Source organism: Oreochromis niloticus, linkage group LG15, assembly GCF_001858045.2.
Source record: "Oreochromis niloticus isolate F11D_XX linkage group LG15, O_niloticus_UMD_NMBU, whole genome shotgun sequence".
In the NCBI taxonomy this organism is placed as follows: Eukaryota; Metazoa; Chordata; class Actinopteri; order Cichliformes; family Cichlidae; genus Oreochromis; species Oreochromis niloticus.
In genome coordinates, this window is record NC_031980.2 from 4556984 (window position 1) to 4577486 (window position 20503).

The window sequence follows — 20503 nt, forward strand, 5'->3', positions numbered from 1 at the left end:
ATGGGTTTAATCCCCTTTACATCTCCATAACTTAAAGAACCTCAGTTAAACCTCAAATCTCCCATCCACCACATGGGACACTGTTGACTCATGGCCATGTCCTTGTTCAGTCTTCATGAGAAATGTCTCTGGACGTTTTTTAACAGTCTGGCGTGTTTTGGTCACGATAAGATGACAGGGGTGAGGCTCTGCGCGGTGGTATAGTGGGGAGGAAGGATGGGGGTGGCAGGAGCCTAACATCCATCGCTTTTCATTGTGTGTTTTATGTAATGGACCCAAGTTACCTCGCGTACTGCAGTTATTTAGTTTTCTGCCTGTTTGTCCGTCATGGGAGAAGAAGGAGGGGGGGGTGGCGGCGAGCGAGGCTGGTCCGTATGGGAACTGGTTCAGATTAAGTTTCTGCGAATCGGTGGAAACCCAACCAGGAAGAGCACGCACACATCTCGCAGGCAGCGCCACCGACCGTCCCCTCTCTCTTCTCTCCGCTCCACTCCTCCCCAGCTCTCCCAGTTACGGAGCTCTGCCATCGCACCAGTCCGGCTCCGTCTCTCCTCCCCTCCCCAGCCCTCCCACACCCCCACTCGCTCGCTCTTCCCCGACCATCCGTCCGTTTGTCCGTCCTTCCCCGCAGATTTGTTCGACGGTTCCCGGCTCTGCTGGAGGAAGCGTGGCGGCGAGCCGTAAGTTACCACCTCGATCTTTTTTTTTAAACACACATGTATTTTTTTGGGAGGGGGTGCTATCTGGCTGTGAATGTTTGAAGTTGTGTTCCGACTGCCCAGCCGTCCAGAGAAGGAGCGCAGAACCCTTTTTTTTAATTATTATTTTTTTTCGCTTCGTGCACCAGAAGCGACACACGGGGCTGCTGCTACGTGCCATAACCTCACAGCTCTCAGCTAGGACTGGGATCGGGAACAGCCACCACGTCGCTGATCGGGAATCCGGTCAGAAAATGTGATCAGGAGGGGTGACTGCCCTTTATTTTTGCTTGGTGTGTGTGTGTGTTTGTGTGTTCTGGTAGCACCCCCCCCTCCACTCCCCTCCCTTCCTCAACCCGTATTTAGAGCCTGGCTGGCTACTTCAGATGGGCAGCTACGTCAGGCTGTACTGTATCCCATCATACTGTATTCCTCGGCCACTGTATATAAATTTATATATGTACGTATATTAACGCACTTATTACAAATCTATCCAGGCATGCATATCTAGCAATCCGCCCTCGACATCCCTGCCAATGGTGTTAAAGCTCCGGCTGTCTCGGAAGAAAGCCAAAACAGTAACGCAATGTTTCAGATTCTCTCAGGCTTTTATCTCTTCTTGAAACAACAACCCCCCCCTCCAAAAAAAACATCATGTCAGCGCCTCGTGTTGAACCTGCCCGTCACCACCGGCCCCGACACGGAAAATGTAAAATAAGAAGCTCTCAGTCTGATCCGAGCGAGCCACCTTACCCAGCTGGTTATTTATTTTTGATGGGTGTTCTGTGGGGTTTTGTGGCTGTGCCTAAAAGTTCAAGGCAAGAGCATTTTTTAAAATAAAAGAGAGAGGTGTAATTACAGGTTTTGATGCAGGCTGATGAGCCCTTTATGAACGTGCCCTGCACAACTGTGGTAACAAGTGATCTGCAAGGTGTGTCCTATCTGGTGTTGCCTTATTGGGCGGCTGTAATGCAATGTTTCTTTGACCTTTTTACTGTCCTTGTTTTGACATGAGCTTCGAGCTGCTCAACCAAAAAAAGTGATTATTTTTTTTCCCCTGGATTTGAAGAGGCGAGAATTTGAAGTATTTCATAGCAAAGGTGGCAAACAGGGGGACTGTAGGAAATGATTGGAACGTGAGTTTTAAGAGGAGTGTAATTTTTTAAAATTTAGTTTATCCAAGAGTTATTTTCAGGGAAAGAAGTGAAGAAGGAAAGAGGGCTTGAACTTTTTTTCTTTCCAGAATCCGGTTCTTTCATTTATTGTGCTGCAAAAAATATTATTGTGCTAAAGTTAATCACTAACTGCTCTTAAAGGCTTGATTATTTAGCTTTCTTTTTTATTTAGTGCTGTATTTCCTCTGTTATATTTGCAAGTGGTTTTTCCAGCAGAAATTTCAGGGCATCCCCCAAAGAAGGTTTAGCTACAGCTAAGGGTGGGAAAAAAATTCTAGAACTGAAATAAAATGACTTTTTAACAGTTTTAACAATGGGCGGATTTTCAAGTGGCTGGAAACAGATTTGTGTAACACAGCGTGAACTGCCTTTAGTGCAAAAGGGTCAATCACACTTTTTCTGGGCCAGAAAAAACAAAGATTTTTGAAGATACTGCAGGATAGTTAAATGGATGGTCACTCAAGGTTTCATTAGTTTTTTTGTTTTTGCTTTTGCCAAGATAATGGATACAATTTCCTCCACACACACCAATAAGAAGCCGAACTGAGCTCAGCTTAATATTAATTTTATGCCTTTACAAGCTTTTTGGTGTGGACCTCCACAACAGTCCCAGTTTGTCATGTGGCCCCTTGGGGAAAATAAATTGCCCACCCCTGTCTCAGGCCCTTAGGGGGAAAAAAAATGATGCTTTGGCTAGCTTTCATAGCGCATGACAGTTATTCTCAAGTGTACACTTGAAGGGCACACTTCAGAGGCTTTTAGCGTTGCCACTAACACATAAAATGCCATGTAATCCATCTATAAATATTATTCATTTATTTACACATATAGCTAATTTGGATTTTCTATTTTAAACGCCGTAATTACTCCCAGCGCTGCCGAATTCCTGTCTGAGTTGCTTGGCAACATCAAGCCACACAGGCTGGTTTGTAAGGCTGGACTAGTTGTTGTAATCCTGACAAGTTTAAAGATTTTCATGAAGAGATTTTCTTAGATTGCTGTCAGTCTGTAGAACAGAACAGCGAGGCTTTCTGCTGTCCCTTTTACACTTATACAGACTGACCCCCCCCCTTCACAGAAGAGATGTCTCTCTCTTCTTCTCTCACTTCCTCACTTTTACACTCTCAGCTTTGGTTGTAGTTCCTCTGCCTGCGGTCTTCTCTTTCTCTTTTTTTTTTTTACCCCTCCACAGCTCAGACCCTTAGACTCGAGCTACCGGCCTCACAGCTGTAATTATTATTTAAGTCATTATTAAGGCATTTGACTTGTCAAATAATATACACAGAGCAGAAAAGATGGTGTTCAGTTAAACTGGTTGCTAAAAGTTAATGTTCCCAGCCAATCAGACTCCTCAGAAATCTGCTCAACATGCTCATGAATACTTTATAACAAACTGTGAAGCAGCAATAAGCCAACATATAAATATCCTATAATAGTTATTTATTAATGATCTTATACTGTTAATGCTCTTGAAACATTTACTAACTGTTTATGCCCAGCTGTATGTATCACAGGAGCTTATACTAACAGACACTTGTATCTGTTTACGATTGTGTTATAGTGTTTTAGTAGTATTTAACTATTTGGTCATTGATAGTTTATGTTTACATTGAGGGTAAAGAATGGTGTTACTCCCACAGATGAGCTCCTTTTTTCAGGTCTTTCATCACACTGAGATCCACTTTGATTTTAACCTTGAGTCAGGTTGGTGTGATCTTGTGGCGAGTTATCAGATTTCACGTCGTATTCTGAAAGCTGCTCTCAGTTTTTCACCTGTGATTGGGTTTGTGTTAGGATTAACAAAGTCATACAGTGAGGCAGTTGCACTGCTTCGCATTTGTGCACCAGGAAATTGAGAAGTGAACTTTAATGCTCAGCGTTAACACACTTTGCTGTTTGTCGTTTAGCCTTTTGTCTGCTTTGTGTTTATTAATAACGGTTGACGTTGGAGGCCAACGCATATCTCACACTTATTGACTCGATATCAGTTGTGTAGCCTGATGCTGTTTAATCATCATTACAAAAAAAAGCCATCTGGTTTGCTCTTTTACACCCAGAGTCACAAGAGTCCTGAGAAATCATGCATGTCTCATCATTAAACGAAAAAAAAAAATATCCTGGTGTGTTCTCTGTATAATTGCTGAGAGGATCTTATGATCTGTTTCTAACCAATTAGAGATGGAGTGCCGGGTCATTGATCTCCCAGCAGATGTGAAATTACTTCCTGCGGATCACCGGACCTAACTGTGTTTAAAGAACCAAATTGCCGTTCTGCCAGAAGGCTGCTGCACAAGATAATATGAAGCAGGTTATTCCTTGCAGCGTTTCCACACCTACAACTCTCAGCAGTGACCCCACATCCGATGGAAAAATTGCAGAATCAGGATAAATGTTGTGAACTGGGACTGTTTTGCTTTTAATCTGGACTCCAACAGATCATTCATTCTAACAGGTTTAGTGACACTTAATTATTATTTTTTTAATCTTGAAAGCAGATCAAATATGAAGTAATAGCACCACCAAATTTTAGATTTGAAGTTTGTCTTTCAGGTATTGAATTTCTGGTTCAGCCAGCAAGGTAACACCATTAAACCGATTACATCTTGTGTGATAAGCTCAGCCTGAAGTAAAGCAACCTTTGGCACAGCAAAGACTGGGAAGACACGCAAACACAAGCCATGTCTGAGCTTATCGTGCCCATGGTTTTTAACTTTTATCAAGACATAAAAGCTCTTTGTGAGGAGTGTAACATGGAAATGTTTTAAACTCCTCTAATGTCACGTTAATCAATGAGTCAGAAAGTCTTCAGTTTTCATTACCCCTTGAGCTAAAATTGGATTTGATACTGCCAGGATCTCTTGCACACTGGAGCGTTGGACCGCCTTGAGGCTGCGCAAGCCCAGTCAGATTGTGGCCGACAAAATCCAACATGTTAGAAGAATTTTGTCGGGCTTCTACTGTTAGCGAGTCATCTATTGGGATAGAAGTCTCTGGTCTTGAACGTTTTCGCACTGCAGAGAAATCTGTATCAACCATCAGGCCTCTCGCCGCCTCGCGCAGGCACACTCGTCTGAACAGATGCCCCGGCCTGTTTGGCTCCATGCAGAATAAACTGGAGAAAACATTAAAAAGCTTAACTCTGATAATACCGCGGATAACCAATAGCATCATTCTGATCTAAAGCTCATTTGGGGAAATGTTTAAACTTTAAAGCCAGTATCTTTGCACCTTTTAAAGCGAGGAGAATGGAGAGACGAGCAGCAGCTGTAAATATGTGTATCAATCGTCATTAAGGAGGATTTCATTATCCGATTATAACTAATTATGGAAAATATGGTGTAGGACAAGAAGCTCTTGTGGGTCGGGAAAAAGAAAACCTTTATTTGATTAACAAAAAGGAACGCCGAATGATGGAAAACTTCTAATTGTGTCTTGCTGCGGCGAGGTTTCTTTTCCTCGCGGTGCAGAATGTGTCTGCAGGGTTATTAAATGGAGATATTGGTCTTTAAAAGTTTAACCCGGCTCATTAGGTGGTACACGATCGTGCATCTTTACCTTTTCCCCGAACACTAAAAAGGAAAAGTAATGATCTCTGTACGGGCATTATTTTAAAACGCAAACATATACAGTGTGTGAGTCCCTTTCTGCTTGTTTGTGTTGCAGTTTTACACTGAGCGCGGGGAGCGTTTTGTGCAAACACTTTCTGGCTGATGGTAATTAGGTTTAATTGTTAAATAATTTCATGGTGGGCTTTGGGAATCATCACATATTGTGTTGTATTGCAGATGGAAAGATTCTCTTTCTTTACATAACACGGGCGCTTAGAAAAGTAATGGGAAGCCGGAAACCATCCAATTTAAAACGGCTAAAAGTGTCACATTTAAATGGGCTTCAGCTTATTTGCCTTATTTTTCTCTCACTTGCACTTATTGTGGTCAAAGATATTTTTTTTTTTGACATCTTCCTGCCAGACTAAACACTGCAGACTAAACAATTGGCCTTAACAAGCTGCTGCTTGCCTGCTGTGTGTACATGTGGTGATAAGGCAATGAGCACAGTGAATGAATGGCACAGTGCATCAGTTTCTCCAGTGCGACACAAACCCGTCATAATGAGAAGATCCCAGGCACACGCACAATAGCTGCAGCTCGCCATATGATCTGATTACAAAACCGTTCAGCTGAATTTATTCATCATTAAGTTTCTTTATGTATTGAATCAGATGTTGGATTTTAATCTAAGCTGAGAGCTTATGCAAGATAGTTGGTATCTTTGTTTTGTGTGCAGCTTGTTGACTTCTGCTGGGTTTTTTGGTTCTTTTTTATATCCTTTCTAGCTTCGTCTCGTCTTAAGTTATAACTGTTGAAAACATCTGAAGTAATCTTTGGTCTCAGTGTCACCCCTACTACACAGCATAACACTGCCTGGTCTGACCACGCAATGTGGCAGAACTCAAGGGCTGAAACAGATCTCTATGGATCCAGTTAAAGTCTTTTTGGTAAATGATTTGATTTACTGTTGACAGGGAAGTCCTTTTTATATTGTGAGCTACCTCCTAACATCCACCATGTCACTAGTAACCTATATATTGTTGGGCAAAGATAGCGTTACGGTAACACTCGCCCTTTTGTACAGACTTTTTGCCCAAATGGAAAAGCCTAAGAACTACAAGGTAAAGGTTCATATAAAGTACTGTGGAAAAGTCTTGGCTGCCCTTAAAGGAGAGCCAGACTTCCTTGCCATTTTTTTAAACCTGGCCTTTAGCAAGTTTTTCTTTGGACACTGACTGTTTTGCCACTCATTTTCAGTCCAGTCCTGACCATTTTCAGAGAAAGTTTTGTTAGCCTCTTAACACTGACCTATGAATCATTCAAGCTTAAAAAAGACACCTTAACCCGTGTTGTGTCTACACATAACAACTTGGCAAAGAACCAATTTTAAATTGTACTTTTAGGCACTTTGTTACTAGCTGCCTATTGCAGAAATGCATAATTTGTTCCTAGTAGCTGAAGTGCCAAAGATAACACAGTTTGACAGGCATAAAATTGCATTTTCAAATCAACAAGGTGATTCCCAAAGAGCCACTGGCTAAAAAGTGCAGTGTGTTTGAGGAAACTGGAAAGTGGTGGGCAAAATAAAAAGTGGCAAATGTGTCTACAGTAGATGGAGGTCGGGCCCTTAAGAAACAGGAAAGAAAGACCTGACACAGGACCTGAGAGGTGCTTCAGTGGCCCTTCAGTTTATCCCATCTACTGTTCACTGAAGCCTCATCAGAAATGTTGTCAGTGCAAGGGTGGCTGTCAAGCAGCCGTTCTTAAAGGAGGGAAACAGAGAGAGAAGACTAAAGTTCTTTTGTCATGTTATCCAAGTGGTAACAGGTCTTACAGAGTGAGGAATCCAAATGTAAAAATTTTGGCCCAAATCAATATGTACAGAGGAGTTCAGGAGAGAGGTACAGCAGTTATTAAAGTTAACTAAAACCAGATGTGAAAAACATTTTAGTTAACTAAAATAAAAATAAAAGCTAGACCGTTGAAAATAATTAAAATGAACTGAAATGATTTAGTGAAAAGTAACTAAAATAAAAAAGGAAAATAAAAAGGAAATATTCCTAGTTTTGGTATTTGTTAGGTTGGTAAAGCTTTAATCAAAACTTGCCTTATGAGGCTTTGATGAATGTATTTATTGCAACTTTGGCTTGTTTTTATTCAGTGTTTTTAATATAATACTGTTTCTGAGTTTCCTAAATCTTGCCTTTACCATATACCCTCAATACAATAATAGTAACACTAAAATTAACACTGAAACTAATAGAAACTAAGCTAAAACGAAACATTGTAACACAACGAAAATTTGACTCAAATGTGGAAACTCACTCTGGGAACTAGCTGAAACTAAACCGAATTAAAAGCAAAAATCAAAACTAAATAAAAATCAAACCTAATTAGAAAATACAAACTATAATAACTGTGGTGCCTACAGCCATCAGTGCACAGTGGAGGTTCTGTCAAGGTTTGGGGCTGAATTTCAGCCAGTGGTTTGGGGGATTTTGTCAAAATCGTCAAAAGGAATTATGAATGTAGAAGAAGTATCATCAGATTTGAATACACCATGCAATACCATCTGGAAAGCATCTGATTGGAAATGGCTTTTTTCAGCATGACAATGATCCCAAACACACTGCCAATGAAGTGGATTGAAAAGCACATGGAACAGAGCCAAATAAGAGTTTTGAACGTCCTTCAAGAAGAAGTCTGAAGAAATCATAATAAAGATTGCCTAAGAGAGTTCAGGTTATGTTGAAGAATAAAGGTGTTTGTACCAGATTTGAATTTCAAGCTCATTAAAAGTGCACAAACTCTCTTTTTGCCTCATATACTGTATTTCAGTTTGTTTGTTCATGTTTGTATAAATTGTTTCACCTATTTCCAATTCTCCTGCATAATATAAAAGAATGAGGAAAGGCTTAAGACTTGCACAATACTTTATGAGACTTTGTTTAAAATATATTCTTGTTTAGAAAGTTGGTAAAATACTACCACACCCTAGGACTAATCCTTACCGAGTTAAGGCCAGAGATTGGTTGAGATCTGTTGTGTAAGAGTAGAAAATCAGCACAAAAGTGGAGTTTTGACCACTTGTCCATCTCTTCTCTCTAGGCCGCATAGACAAGCATGTGATGACTCACGCAAGGCAGAAGGGTTCCCTTGGGCACAGCCAAAGTAGTCCAGATTGGTGGGACAACAGCTGTCTTTGGCCACATGGTGGTGCCATGGGCGGCGCCTGGCCTGAGCGCACACTCCGATTTGGCAGGACAAAGAAGATAAGCGAGGTCACCAAAAAAGTCAGAAACATGGCCAAGAGGATGAATGACAAGAGGGAAAGAACAGAAAGATCAGAGCAGAAAAGAAAGTTGGACCGGAGGCACGTCAAGAAACGGGACAGGAAAATGTACCCTTTGCGAGGGAGGGCTGGGAATTCAGAAAGTGAAGGACTCAGCTGCCATGTCCTCCTGACTCGACTGGAGGAAAACATTCGTGAAAAGCAGAGGTCTAAGGAAAGGAAAGGAAAGGATGGCCGCGGACGATTATCTCACAAATCCAAGTCAAAAAAAAGGAAAAGCAGTGACGGAAAAGAGGAGAAGTCGTCACCAAAAAACAAATTAAAATCATGCAGTGGAAGTTATAGCAAGAGTATTGGGTTGGGAGTCTTTCAGCCACGCAAGCGGAGACTGGCTTCTCTCAATGCTGAGGCGGTAAACAGCCTGCTACTAGAAAGAGCCACTGATCCCCAACCAGCAGCCAAACAGGCCAAGAGACAGGAGGAACCCATAAATGCAGGGGCTTTCCTGGATGCAGATCCAGCGAGAGGTGGTGTCTGCGGAGGTCTTAAGGCTTTGCGAGGGACCAACACTAAAGGCTCCACATCTCACGAACTTGAAGCGTGCCAAAGCTCTAAGCCTGCAAAGAGGACCAAAGTTAGCCGAGGGAATGAAAGTTTGGGGATGAGTCAGGAGTGCCTTGATGCTCCTGCACCCAGACGGTTGGCTGGACTTAATGCCGCAGCCCTGCTGAAGTTAACCAGTTCCTCTGCTACCAGTAAACAAAGAGCAAAGGCTGCACCCACTGCTACTGTTACTTCAGACTGCAAGGCTCCCGTCGTGGGCCCGACCCTAAAGTCGCCCTCGAGGGTCAAACTTCAGCACAAGGGACGCACACAAAAGCAGAAGGGGAAAAAGATCCCTCCCCTGCACAGTGGCTGCACAGCTTGCAAGAAGAAGGCAGGCTTTGAGCCAAAGGTGGAGTGGGAAACGGGTGGCTGCACCCATCGACTGACAAAACCGGGCTACCAGTCACGCAGTATGCTAGCATACCCACTGAAGAAAGTGAAAGAGGAACAGCTGGAGACTGAGCTGAGCCCGTACTACTGCTTTCCTGCAGAGCGCTCAATGGACTACTGTCACGGCTTGGCCTTCTTTCTAGGCCAGCAACCCTATGGAGAATCAGACGATCAGCCACTTAACTCAGCCATGACCCCTGTGAAGCGCGAGTGCCTAGTAACCCCACCATCGCTGACACATTCCCTACCACACACAGCGCTCACCCTGAGCCCTCACCCCTGCCTCTGCACCGCCGACCATTGCTTCTCCAGCTATTACGTCCACATCGCCCACCCGACACACACTGGAACAACTTCAGCCACCATGGCCCCGCGACCTCTGAACTTGCCCCCATCTAGTTTGTGCCCTAGCCAAATGAGCGGCTCCAAGCTGCTGGGGCAGCAGGTGTCACATCCGTCGGGACTAGCCCACCCCGCCTACTGCAATTCTGTGGCTTCACCCTGTTACGGTGACGCCTGCGGGATTAGTGGGTATACCTACAGAGCAATGGCTCCTGTCACCAGCAGGGGTTGCTCTTTTAGCACAGGATGCACTGGATGCACGCACAATATCAAAACAGGTGAGTGGATTGACCCCCATGTCCCAAGATTTGGTCTTGTTTCATAAATGTTCAGTATTAATTGCTGATTATTAATTATGACCGTCTCAAGTGGCTTTCTGAGGCCACTTGAGGATTTGCTCACACTGATGGCAAGTTCTTTTGGGATAACATTTCTTTGATTTAACTGTTTTTTAGCCTTCTTTGCCAGTATTATAAAAGAAACCTTTATTCCAATAGTTAGACATAAAGCTATTACTTAAAGATCTAAAGAGTCCTTTGTTGATAAATGATATGCCTCAAGCCAGTTGTGAAGTCAAGCAAGTGGAGCCTTTCTGTTTTATGTAGTCCTTTTTTTGTCTTTTGCCATGAGCTTTTAAATTGCCTGCAGAATGAGGTAACTGCTTCAGATGTGTGTGACTAAGGAGCTTTAGGCTTACTGTAAAGGTTTCGGTTGCAAGTGTGTCATGTACGTAGCTAGACTGATAAAAGAAGCAGGTTACTTTTAAGCAGAAAAAAAATATATATATATATATTTATATATACCATGAGCCACATGAACCTTAAATTATGTGTGTGTATATATAATTTAAGGTTCATGTGGCTTATGCTAAAGATAAGTAGCCAGCCGTGTCATCCACCATTTGATGGTGTTCAGAAGTTCCTTTGCTTATTGTTACTCTCACCTTTTTGTCTCAGAGGGTTACCCCTCCCCTCAGGGTGATCACAACCCTTCCCTTCTGGTTCCCCCCACCATGCCCATGTCCAGCTGCCCTCTGTCCAGTGTGCCCACTTCCACGCAGACTAAACCCCACCTACTGAACCACCTGTCTGGACGAGACCAGCCCCAGGCTAGGCTAAAGCTAGCCAAGGAGTGCCCAAAGAGCACCAAGCCCTCCGGTGACTCTCTGTCCGTGGGCCGCGCACAGCTATCGACAAAGGAGTCGCCACCCGTGCCAAGCCTCAGCAGCACCAAACAAAAGAGGGTCAGCCGCAGACGGGCCACTAATGGCTGGCTGCCTGTTGGAATGCCCACAGAGAGGGAGGTCTTCATTGCGGTAAGTTTTTTGAGAGTCCATCTCTGTACGATGAAGATGATCAGCATATTAGAGAGCTTCTTGACCGGAGGAAAACCTTCTCTATTCCAAATACCTGGCCAGTGGAAACCTTAGCATCAACACAGCTGCCTTCCACAAGGACAAAGAAATTGTCTCTTGAGGGAAAAGATAATTGTGTTTTGACCATACAGCTCTGTGTGACAGATTCCTTTTTGTCTTTATAATTAGAATTATATCTTTCCTTATTGTGTTTGCGCGCTCGTGTGTTTGTGTGTGTCTCAGGGAGAGGATGAGACGGCCCTGCGGCAATGTTACGAAGGAGTCGAGAGGGACGGTGAAGTGATACGTGTGAGAGACACTGTGCTGCTACGATCAGGCCCCAGGAAGAAATCCCTCCCATATGTTGCCAAGATATCAGCACTGTGGGAGGACCCCAAAACAGGTAAAAAAAGATCAGGAGAAGGGGGGAGATTATGATGCGATACAGTGGTGCATGTGTATTGATGGATGACCGGAGGAACATATGGCCAAGATTGTTTACCTCTGTGTGTGTGTCTTAATGTGATCCCTCAGGAGAGCTGATGATGAGTCTTTTCTGGTACTACCGACCTGAGCACACACAGGGAGGCAGAGATCCCAGCACACACTGTGAGGTGAGGCAGAGATTTGGAGCCAAGATGTTTTTCCTGTAACAGATCTGTGCTGTTACTGTTTGTCTGCACAAACAGTAACAGCACAGATCTGTGTGTATGTGAGACAAGAGAAGGTACAACATTCATCAAATAAAAACACTTTATTTGATTTATTCCATTAGTGAATGATTACACAATCAGTATCCTCTAAGAAAAAAATGACATCATGAAGTGTGTGTGTGCGCTTATGTGTTGTGTGTAAGAATAGATGAAGTCAAAATATATAAAGTATAGCACTGTGCAAAAGTCTTGAGCCATAATTCGTTTCTATATATTAAGCTAAGAAAATGGGAAATTGGTGCAGCAGTTTATTGAAATATTTGCAAGGATAATAGTTCAGGTTTCCTGAAGGACATTCAAAGCTCTTCTTTGGATGGTGGCTGATTTTATTCTGTACTCTGTCCAGTCTTCTTTCCAGTTTTTAAGGACATGGCTTTCAGATACTGTTCATCTGCTCTAAATAGTTTTAGGTCTGCCACTTTTGTCCTCCACATGTCCAGTTTCCTCAAATCTTTTAAAGGCATACTACACACCATGCTGACATGTGTCACATGTTCAGCTAATAGCTCTTTGGAAATAATCTTGTTGGTGCAAAAATACAGTTTTAAAGCTGAGTTATCTTTGGCAACGTTTGATTCGGCTAAAGAAATTGAAACAAGTGATGTGTTTTTGCAGCAGGCTGTTAGTAAAAGAGTGCCTAAAGTTAAAATTGGTGCTCCTCTAAGTTGCCTGCTATGTGCAGACTGAGACAGGCTCATTCCTTGAGTTAGGTGTCTTTTTTTATGCTTGAATCATTCACAGGTCAGTGTGAACAAACAAAAAAACCTTAATCATTTACTGAAAATGGTCAGGTACAAGGACTGGACTGAAAGTGAGTGAAAAGCAAAGAAAAACTTTGAAAGATCCTCAAAAAGCCTCGAGAGCTGTTCTCAAGACCACTTTAAAAAAATGATAAGAAACTCTGTCTCTTCTTGAAGGGTGACCCAAGACTTTTGCACAGCACTGTAGCCATGAAATTTATTCTTTATTTAATGTTTATCACTTTGTTTAAAGATAATATTTTATGTGAGATTGCAGTTTTTATTGATGGAACTGTTTGTTCTACATCAGAAATATTATGAGGCATCCTCGTACAACGTGTAAGAAAATTATGTGCAATGAGGAGGCGGAAAAAAACGGCCTGTCGCTGCTCTGCCCTGAAACTGTGGATAGTTGGTTTGCTCTTCAGTCTGACCACAAAGCCAAAAAATGATATCTCTCTGATTTCAGACTTGCACAAGCCAAGAACAGGAAAGATAAACGATTTTACTTCTAGAAATGTTCTTTTTACAATGGCACGTGTCGAGTAGAGAGGATTTTGTGTGTGTGTCTTTGGCAGTACATAAGGTAGAAACAAAAAGGCAAAATCCTGTTGCTCATGAACAATTATATTTCCCACTGTGCTCTTAGTACAAAAGTGTCATTTCTTCATTATTCGCCGAACACAAAAGGAAACGTGACTCTTTACACCCACTGTTGATTTCAGAATGAGATTTTCGCCTCTCGGCATCAGGATGAAAATAGCGTGGCCTGCATAGAAGACAGATGCTATGTTCTCCCACTAGCCCAGTACTGTAGGTAAGTAACGAACACGATAATTGTTGCTAGCAGAAAAAGTCTTTTCACAAGGTTTGGAGTTTGAAATTAACACCTCAGCTTTGACGACATGTGGAAGCTTCTTCTTTTTTTTTTGTAACTCACACACTGGTGACACTACAACTGTTAATGAATTTGCAGGAACATAAGACGATGAACACTTACCGTGATAACCTTTGTGAAAATCCTGTTTCAAATTGGAGTGTTTAAGTGTAGGCGGAGAAGCAGGAAAGTTGCCTTTTAATGAATTTTCCTCTCCCTTCCTAGATTTTGTGCCTTGGTGAAGCGGCGTGCTGAAGGTGCCCCGCCTGGCAGTGCCAGCATGGTGCCCTGCCGCCCCGACTTTGCCCCTCCTTCCCACCGCTGTGTGCCCACAGACGTCGACCCCGAGTTGGTGTATCTCTGCCGGCACGTCTACGATTTTCGTTACGGTCGCATCTTGAAGAATCTACAGTAGAGGGTGGAGGGCCGTTGCACCTTTTGAATTAATCGTCAATGAAGCACCGCCCCATCCCGCACAAAGAAGAGGGAGTGAAGGGGGCTGAGGGACTTTTTTTGTTTTGTTTTGTTTTTATCCAGTGAGCACCTCACAATCAGAGGGAAGGGGGTGGTGATGGGGTGAGGTCGTCTATTGGGCCAATAAGAAGCACAGATCCCTTTAGCTGGAATGTGGTAGACAGAGCACCAATGTTTTCTGGTTTTGGTTTTGGAAGAGAAAGGAGTGATAATTCATTCTTCAGATCAGATTTTTTTTTAATTTTTAAAAGCTTCCACCGCACTCTGAGGTTTCAGCCTCCAATCGCTTCCCTGCCAGAATTGCTGAACGCCAGGCCGAGCTGGGCTGCTGTCAGGACTGTGTTTCCCCTCAAGCATCTTAGCACAACAATCATGTTTGTTCCATTTGTAAGCCAGTGGCTCAGGGATGGTCCGGCACCGAGGCGCTGCCGGGGAACACAGGCCTGCGCTGTCCGCTCGGCGTTAACGGTGCTCAAGCAGCGAGAGTGAAGGAGCAGCTAATGGAGAGTGTCGTCTCATTTCTCCCAATTTCGAACCCGCATGAGTCTGCGCATGCGTGTCAGAGAGAATGGAGAGCAAGTGTGACTCCAGGGTGAATGGATAACTGTCGGCATGTGTGATGGGTTTTTTGTTTTTTAAGGAAACCAAAACCAGCTTTAGAGAAAGCAGAGCTTCCTTCTCTTCTCCTGACACTGACCGAAACCTTTTCATCTCAAGTGATGAGTTGCGCAAAACTAAAATGATTGCACCTGAACGGGGTTCGTGAGACAGTCTTTTCCCTACTAGACTCGAGCAAACTAGAGCAGGGATCTTTTAACTTTGTGTGAGGACACTAAAATGTCTCGCGATAGATTCGAATCAGTAAAAAAAATAAACACACGTGATGAAGCAAACTGTAATCTCAGCTACTTGAAGAAGAGGCTCCCTTATGGGTTTTTGGTGGTGTCGCGTATACTCTTTCACATTTACTCGTTGCTGTGACTTGCCTTATGACTTGCAGGGAGAGCTTCAGGCAGCTACGTCTCGCCACATCAAACACTGAAGCGGTAGAACAGGGTGCACCTGCAGTCCTTGAAAGTAGGGTTTGGTTCAGTCTACGTGGCTCTCTTACAGACAGTACAAGGTGTAAAAGTAGTGGAGAACGTCTTTTGTACATTTTTACAGCGAAAGGTTAAGTTGGCCGTTCGCTTGGCAAAGAGAAAAGCATGAACTTGTCAGCTTAGATGTGATGCGCTTGGCATTTGTGCACCCTCTCTCCAAAAGAAAAGCGGATGACATTAGCTCCCGATTGTTTTTCTGATCGCCGATACAGTTCGATACGCCCCTTCCCCCCCCTCTGCCAAGATAAACCAAAGGATGTCTCACACAAGCCAGAATTCCCGTCTCCACCCTCACTCCTTCTCTCCGTCAGCGCTTCTAGTCCTCACTCCCTTGTTCTATTGCACTAATCCATTCCTTAATTACTACAAATGCGTTCAGCTTCCAGTTACTTAATATTGACGCCGGGTGGGGTGGGGCTCACTGTATATCATTTATTTTTGTGAGAGTGTGTGTGTGTGTGTGTGTGTGTGTCTTTTTTGTACCTTTGTAGAAGGAAACCGTGAGGATGTCATGGCTGCTTTTGTCAGTGCAAACTGTGTATTTCTATTACTTAACCAGTAGAGGAGTCAAGTCAGCCAGCCAGCCAGCGTGTTTGTCATGTAACCTGATGCTCGACATGTTGAATCATGGGATATCGCTCGAGTCATTCCATCCGATTTGTCAGTCAGCTCTAACGTACCTATATAATTATACAGTATATATATATACATGTATGTATCCACACTGTCAATGTGATTAGAGTTCAAAGAGGCATCTGGATGGAGGCCTGACCCACTGTGCGGGCAGACGTAGCACCAAGCTGAAGGGCGTTTGGGTGGAGGTTTGGAGGGGCAGGTGGGCTATTTTGATACTTGTAAGTTGTGGCGGATTTCTGACCACACTCTTCTATCGCCTTAACCTCGCAAGCAAGCGTTTTTTTTGACTTGTGAGTGGTGTTGGAGTGCGTGATCGTGTACCTTTAACGGCATAAAGAGTAACCAGCTGCTTTCCCACGCAGCAAACGCCCTGTCCTTCAACGTTGGGTAAAGCCCTCAAAAGTTTTGACACACTAAAGCCATCCTGAACTTTTTTTCTCTATTTGAGCCGCACGAATCGTGACCCAAGACAAAAATCAAATCCTGATCATTGGGAGGTTTTTGCTTTTAAGTTGTTATTATTTCTATTAATCCCCAGATTCTTCAAAGAGGTAATATAAATAGATATATTCTCCTACTTTACGATTTCTCCTTATTAGGGATATTTTATTATGTCAGTTTCCTAAGATGGTGTATTGCAGTATATTTTTAGACTTGCTATTTTTGGAAAATGAACGTAACTAATCAAGAGGATATGCATTATTTTTCCGTTTATTTCAGGTGAGTTTTAGAAACAATGACAGCGTTAATTGAAATTTGACCAAATGGGGAAAAAAAAATAAAAATGAAGGGGACTGATGTATGACCTGAGGTTGGAGATAATAGGCCAGTGGAAATCTCCCATCCAGCCAACTTCTAATGAAGTGTAGATATCTGAATCCAGGAAGCACCGGGCACTCTTTAAACAGACAGTCAATGCACAGTGTAGTATTTTTGCAAGATCTGTAATAATTATATTTAAAGTAAGAAAAAAAATATTTAAATCTAGTAAAACATATTAAGATTTAATTTTAACTTATTTGGAAATACTGTGTCTAATTGATTAACTATATCCTGTTTTCTTTGTGCTCCAGGATAGAAAAGATTTCTGTTCATTTGTAACAATATAAATATTATTTAGATTTTTTTTCTTTAAATTATATCATTTTTAATTGGGTGGAGGCCACAGTGAAGCTCACGCCAGCAGACGGGAGAGAAAGCACTCGCATGAAAACACGGGCTCGTGTTTTATCAGAATTCCTGTCTTTACATCCTGGAAAAAAAAAAGTCCAACCTGACCTCAAGAATTGGGGGGGGCAACACTTCCAGGTCACATGCCGTTTGGGAGAATGTGGCAACGTGGTCACCTGAGCTTTTATTGATTGGTCCTATTAGGGGAGAGACTGATGGGACACCTGAGACAGGACAGAATGCCCCCTGGTTTTCAAGGAGAAGATCCCCCTCGGATGCTGAAGTGGGACCAGTTTTCATCCTCTGACACAAAAGTCACTGAGGGTCAGGAATTAGGCACTGTGTGAAAATTATTAGGTAGGGGAAGCATTAGCATTAGTATTCATGTATTTGGCAGGACAGATGGGTTTATTTTATTATGTTTTTTGGTCTACAATCATGACCAAACCCACAAACTCTACACTTTACATAAAAAAGTGTTTGTGTTCTCTCAGTTTTGTTTGCTATAGAAGTACTGTTTAGATGTAGTGAGGGGATCCTATTGCCATTGCCTTTAGAGCAGCGGTCCCCAACCCCCGGGTCTCGGACCGGTACCGGTCCGTGAGTCGTTTGGTACCGGGCCGCGAGAGTTGAGGCTCAGGTGTGAAATGTATGGTTTTCAGGGTTTTTATCGGTTTTCAGCGTTGTTTTGTTATCGTTTTTATCGTTAACTCGGTTTTCCTGGGTCTTTTCACGTGTGTTATGAATAAATCTTCTTTTTTTCGGTACCGGCACTAGTTTTATTTTGTTGTATTTATCCACGACACCTTATTGCCGGTCCGTGAAAATATTGTCGGGCATAAACCGGTCCGTGGCGCAAAAAAGGTTGGGGACCGCTGCTTTAGAGGATATTATTTAAAAAAATATATGTTAAAAGTGAGTCTTAGCATCTGCTAACACTAGTCATTTTCACACAGTTCCTTACTAAGTAAGCTATCATTGTTTGTGATGGGCACAGATGGCAGCCAGGGTTTTATTATAATCAATAAGTAGATTAAATGAAGTTTCTCCGATGACAGATGACCACTCTTGCCTTTCTCCCAGATGTGCTGTTACATATTTGGCCCCTAGAGGGCATGAATCAGATGTTGGAGAAGCATGTAGAGGAGTCACAAGGCCTCATCCTAAACCCTTTCAGCAGCTTTTTCTTCTTTTCCTGCCCCCATTTTTTTTTTTTTTTTTTTTTGAGTACTAGGGGAGATGCAGAGACTTCCTGGAAAATTAGATCAAGAAAGCTCAGCAAGGAGGCTGCCCCACGTTTTCCAGCTGGATTGTGTGTAGCTATTTACTCAAGTGAATTTCCTCAAAGCACCACACAGGCACAGTCGCATCCTTCTTTACCATGGCAACAAGGCAGGGCAGGAAGTTTGTACGTGGCGTCCACAGTGGCGAGGTCACACACTGAGTAACCTGTGCTGATGCCTCACAGGAAGTGTGTCCACAGAAGGAAAAGTACCAAGAGCAACCGCTGAGATTCTGCTTTCTGTGTGGTCTGTATTGATGCTTATTGTTGGCGTATATTTTGATATATTTCGGGTGGGGGGGATGAAAAATTATAGTGAAAGGTCTAGATATTTTTGGAGTAGAGAAGCAATGTGTGTATCAGATTATTGTCACTTTGTCTTGCTCTCTGAAAAATCTCTTGGAACTTTTTTGTTTGTTTGTTTTTCTGAAGAATTCTATAACATCCCAACTGATTTAATGTTCGATTGAGAGAATATTTATAAATTTTAAGTCCTTTGTGAAAATTCTGTGTTTGTGTTTTTATTTCAGAGCTTTGAATTTGTAAACTAACTTATACTGATGAGCCAAAGGAGACCTGTAGGGTGGTTAATTGCACTCAGCTGACAGGTGTAGAGGTCATCTTGAAAGTTTATTTGGGTTAGATGCCTACCATTACAGGATTATGCGTTCCTCTTCAAGGTCATCTAATTTTGCCTGCGTGCAAAACTTAGAGGACGTTAAAGATTAGTTCACTGTATGCGATCAATACCGAGTTAATCAAAGTTCCTCCACCAATGAGCCGTAGTGATGAACAGTGTCCACAGGAGGTCAGTGGTGTGACACCAGTGTTCAGGTCAGACGGGGTCAAAGCCTACTCTGACCTCTACATTTAAGTATTAATCAGGGCGCTGATTAGACCGTATGTGGTCATCTGTTAGTTTGAAAACGACAGGCGGAAGGTTTCAACCTTCCCCTGCCCCTTTTCCACGTCTCCATTTTCCCTCCCTGCATGTCCTCTGTCAGCAAAGTCATTATCTGCCTTTGCCCTTCATCCCCGTTCAGGCCTCAGGGTATTAGGAGTGTTCAGCACACACACACATAACATTGCAGGGCCGTAGTGTCTGTTACGCGGGGATAACAGCAGCCAGACCACAGGACGATTAGTGTGTCATAATAACATAACTAGCAGCACACTTTGACCTGAGAGGCTTCTCAAGTGCACCAGCCTGCTCCAAGACTATTGGCTGCGTGGTAATGGAGCCGAGAGAGTATATTAAAAACTCACTGTGGGTGGAATAAATGGTGACCTCTTGTGAATAAGGGAGCAGCGGAAAGCAGTTTAGGGTGGAATAAATCGAACTGACGTCAGTGTATTGAAATTGCGATGCCTTCATCTTAAACAAAGAAAAATGTGAGGGATTAGGGTCATTTCATTGTTTTTATTTCTTCATGCAAAAATAAAACAAAAGAATGTAACCAAAATTCTTGTAGGCTAATCTTATTTTTTTTATTATTATTTCTAAAAGACATCCGCAGTCAGATAGGCCAATTCCAATTTTAAAAGGAAATGGTGCTGTCTGCCTTTTCCAAATAGAAAATTAGCATACAACATTTTAAGTAATGAAAGAATTTTTTACAGGATGCACTATTTATCAAACGTATCCATCTTTTAAAGGCTACCTTTTGCATTTTTTTAGTTAAAAAAAATACATTTTCCATACTATTATATAATTAATTTCAATTCAATTCATTTTTATTTATACAGCACCAAATCACAACAACAGTCGCTTCAAGGCGCTTTATATTGTAAAGTAGACCCTACAATAATACATACAGAGAAAAAAACCCAACAATCATATGACCCCCTATGAGCAAGCTCTTTGGTGACAGTGGGAAGGAAAAACTCCCTTTTAACAGGAAGAAATCTCCGCAGAACCAGGGAGGGGCGGGGCCAACTGCTGTGACCAGTTCGGGTGAGAAAAGGAAGACAGGATAAAAGACATGCTGTGGAAGAGAGCCAGAGGTTAGTATATATTAGTTAATTAGTATATATACAATTTTGTATCACTGGTCTGTACAAAATATTGTTTTGATCCTAATGGGAAATTGTAACATTATAGCA

At 42.6% G+C, this 20503-nt stretch overlaps 1 protein-coding gene across 1 annotated transcript; it reads left to right on the plus strand.

Moving 5' to 3' along the window:
- Nucleotides 1–186: 186 nt before the first annotated feature.
- On the plus strand, nucleotides 187–17348 carry LOC102080314 (bromo adjacent homology domain-containing 1 protein). The gene is made up of 7 exons (XM_005449740.4): nucleotides 187–680; nucleotides 8533–10332; nucleotides 11011–11369; nucleotides 11652–11811; nucleotides 11943–12022; nucleotides 13587–13678; nucleotides 13964–17348. Exons 2-7 carry the CDS (start codon nucleotides 8553–8555, stop codon nucleotides 14151–14153), a joined length of 2661 nt encoding a protein of 886 aa, XP_005449797.1. The 5' UTR covers nucleotides 187–680; nucleotides 8533–8552; the 3' UTR covers nucleotides 14154–17348.
- Nucleotides 17349–20503: the final 3155 nt, after the last annotated feature.

Excerpts from the sequence above, each read along its gene's own strand:
- LOC102080314 (XM_005449740.4), top strand. The coding sequence starts at position 8,553 with ATGACTCACGCAAGGCAGAAGGGTTCCCTTGGGCACAGCCAAAGTAGT. Across the intron at positions 10,333-11,010 it reads CACGCACAATATCAAAACAG|AGGGTTACCCCTCCCCTCAG; the intron begins GTGAGTGGATTG and ends TTTTTGTCTCAG. Across the intron at positions 11,370-11,651 it reads AGAGGGAGGTCTTCATTGCG|GGAGAGGATGAGACGGCCCT; the intron begins GTAAGTTTTTTG and ends TGTGTGTCTCAG.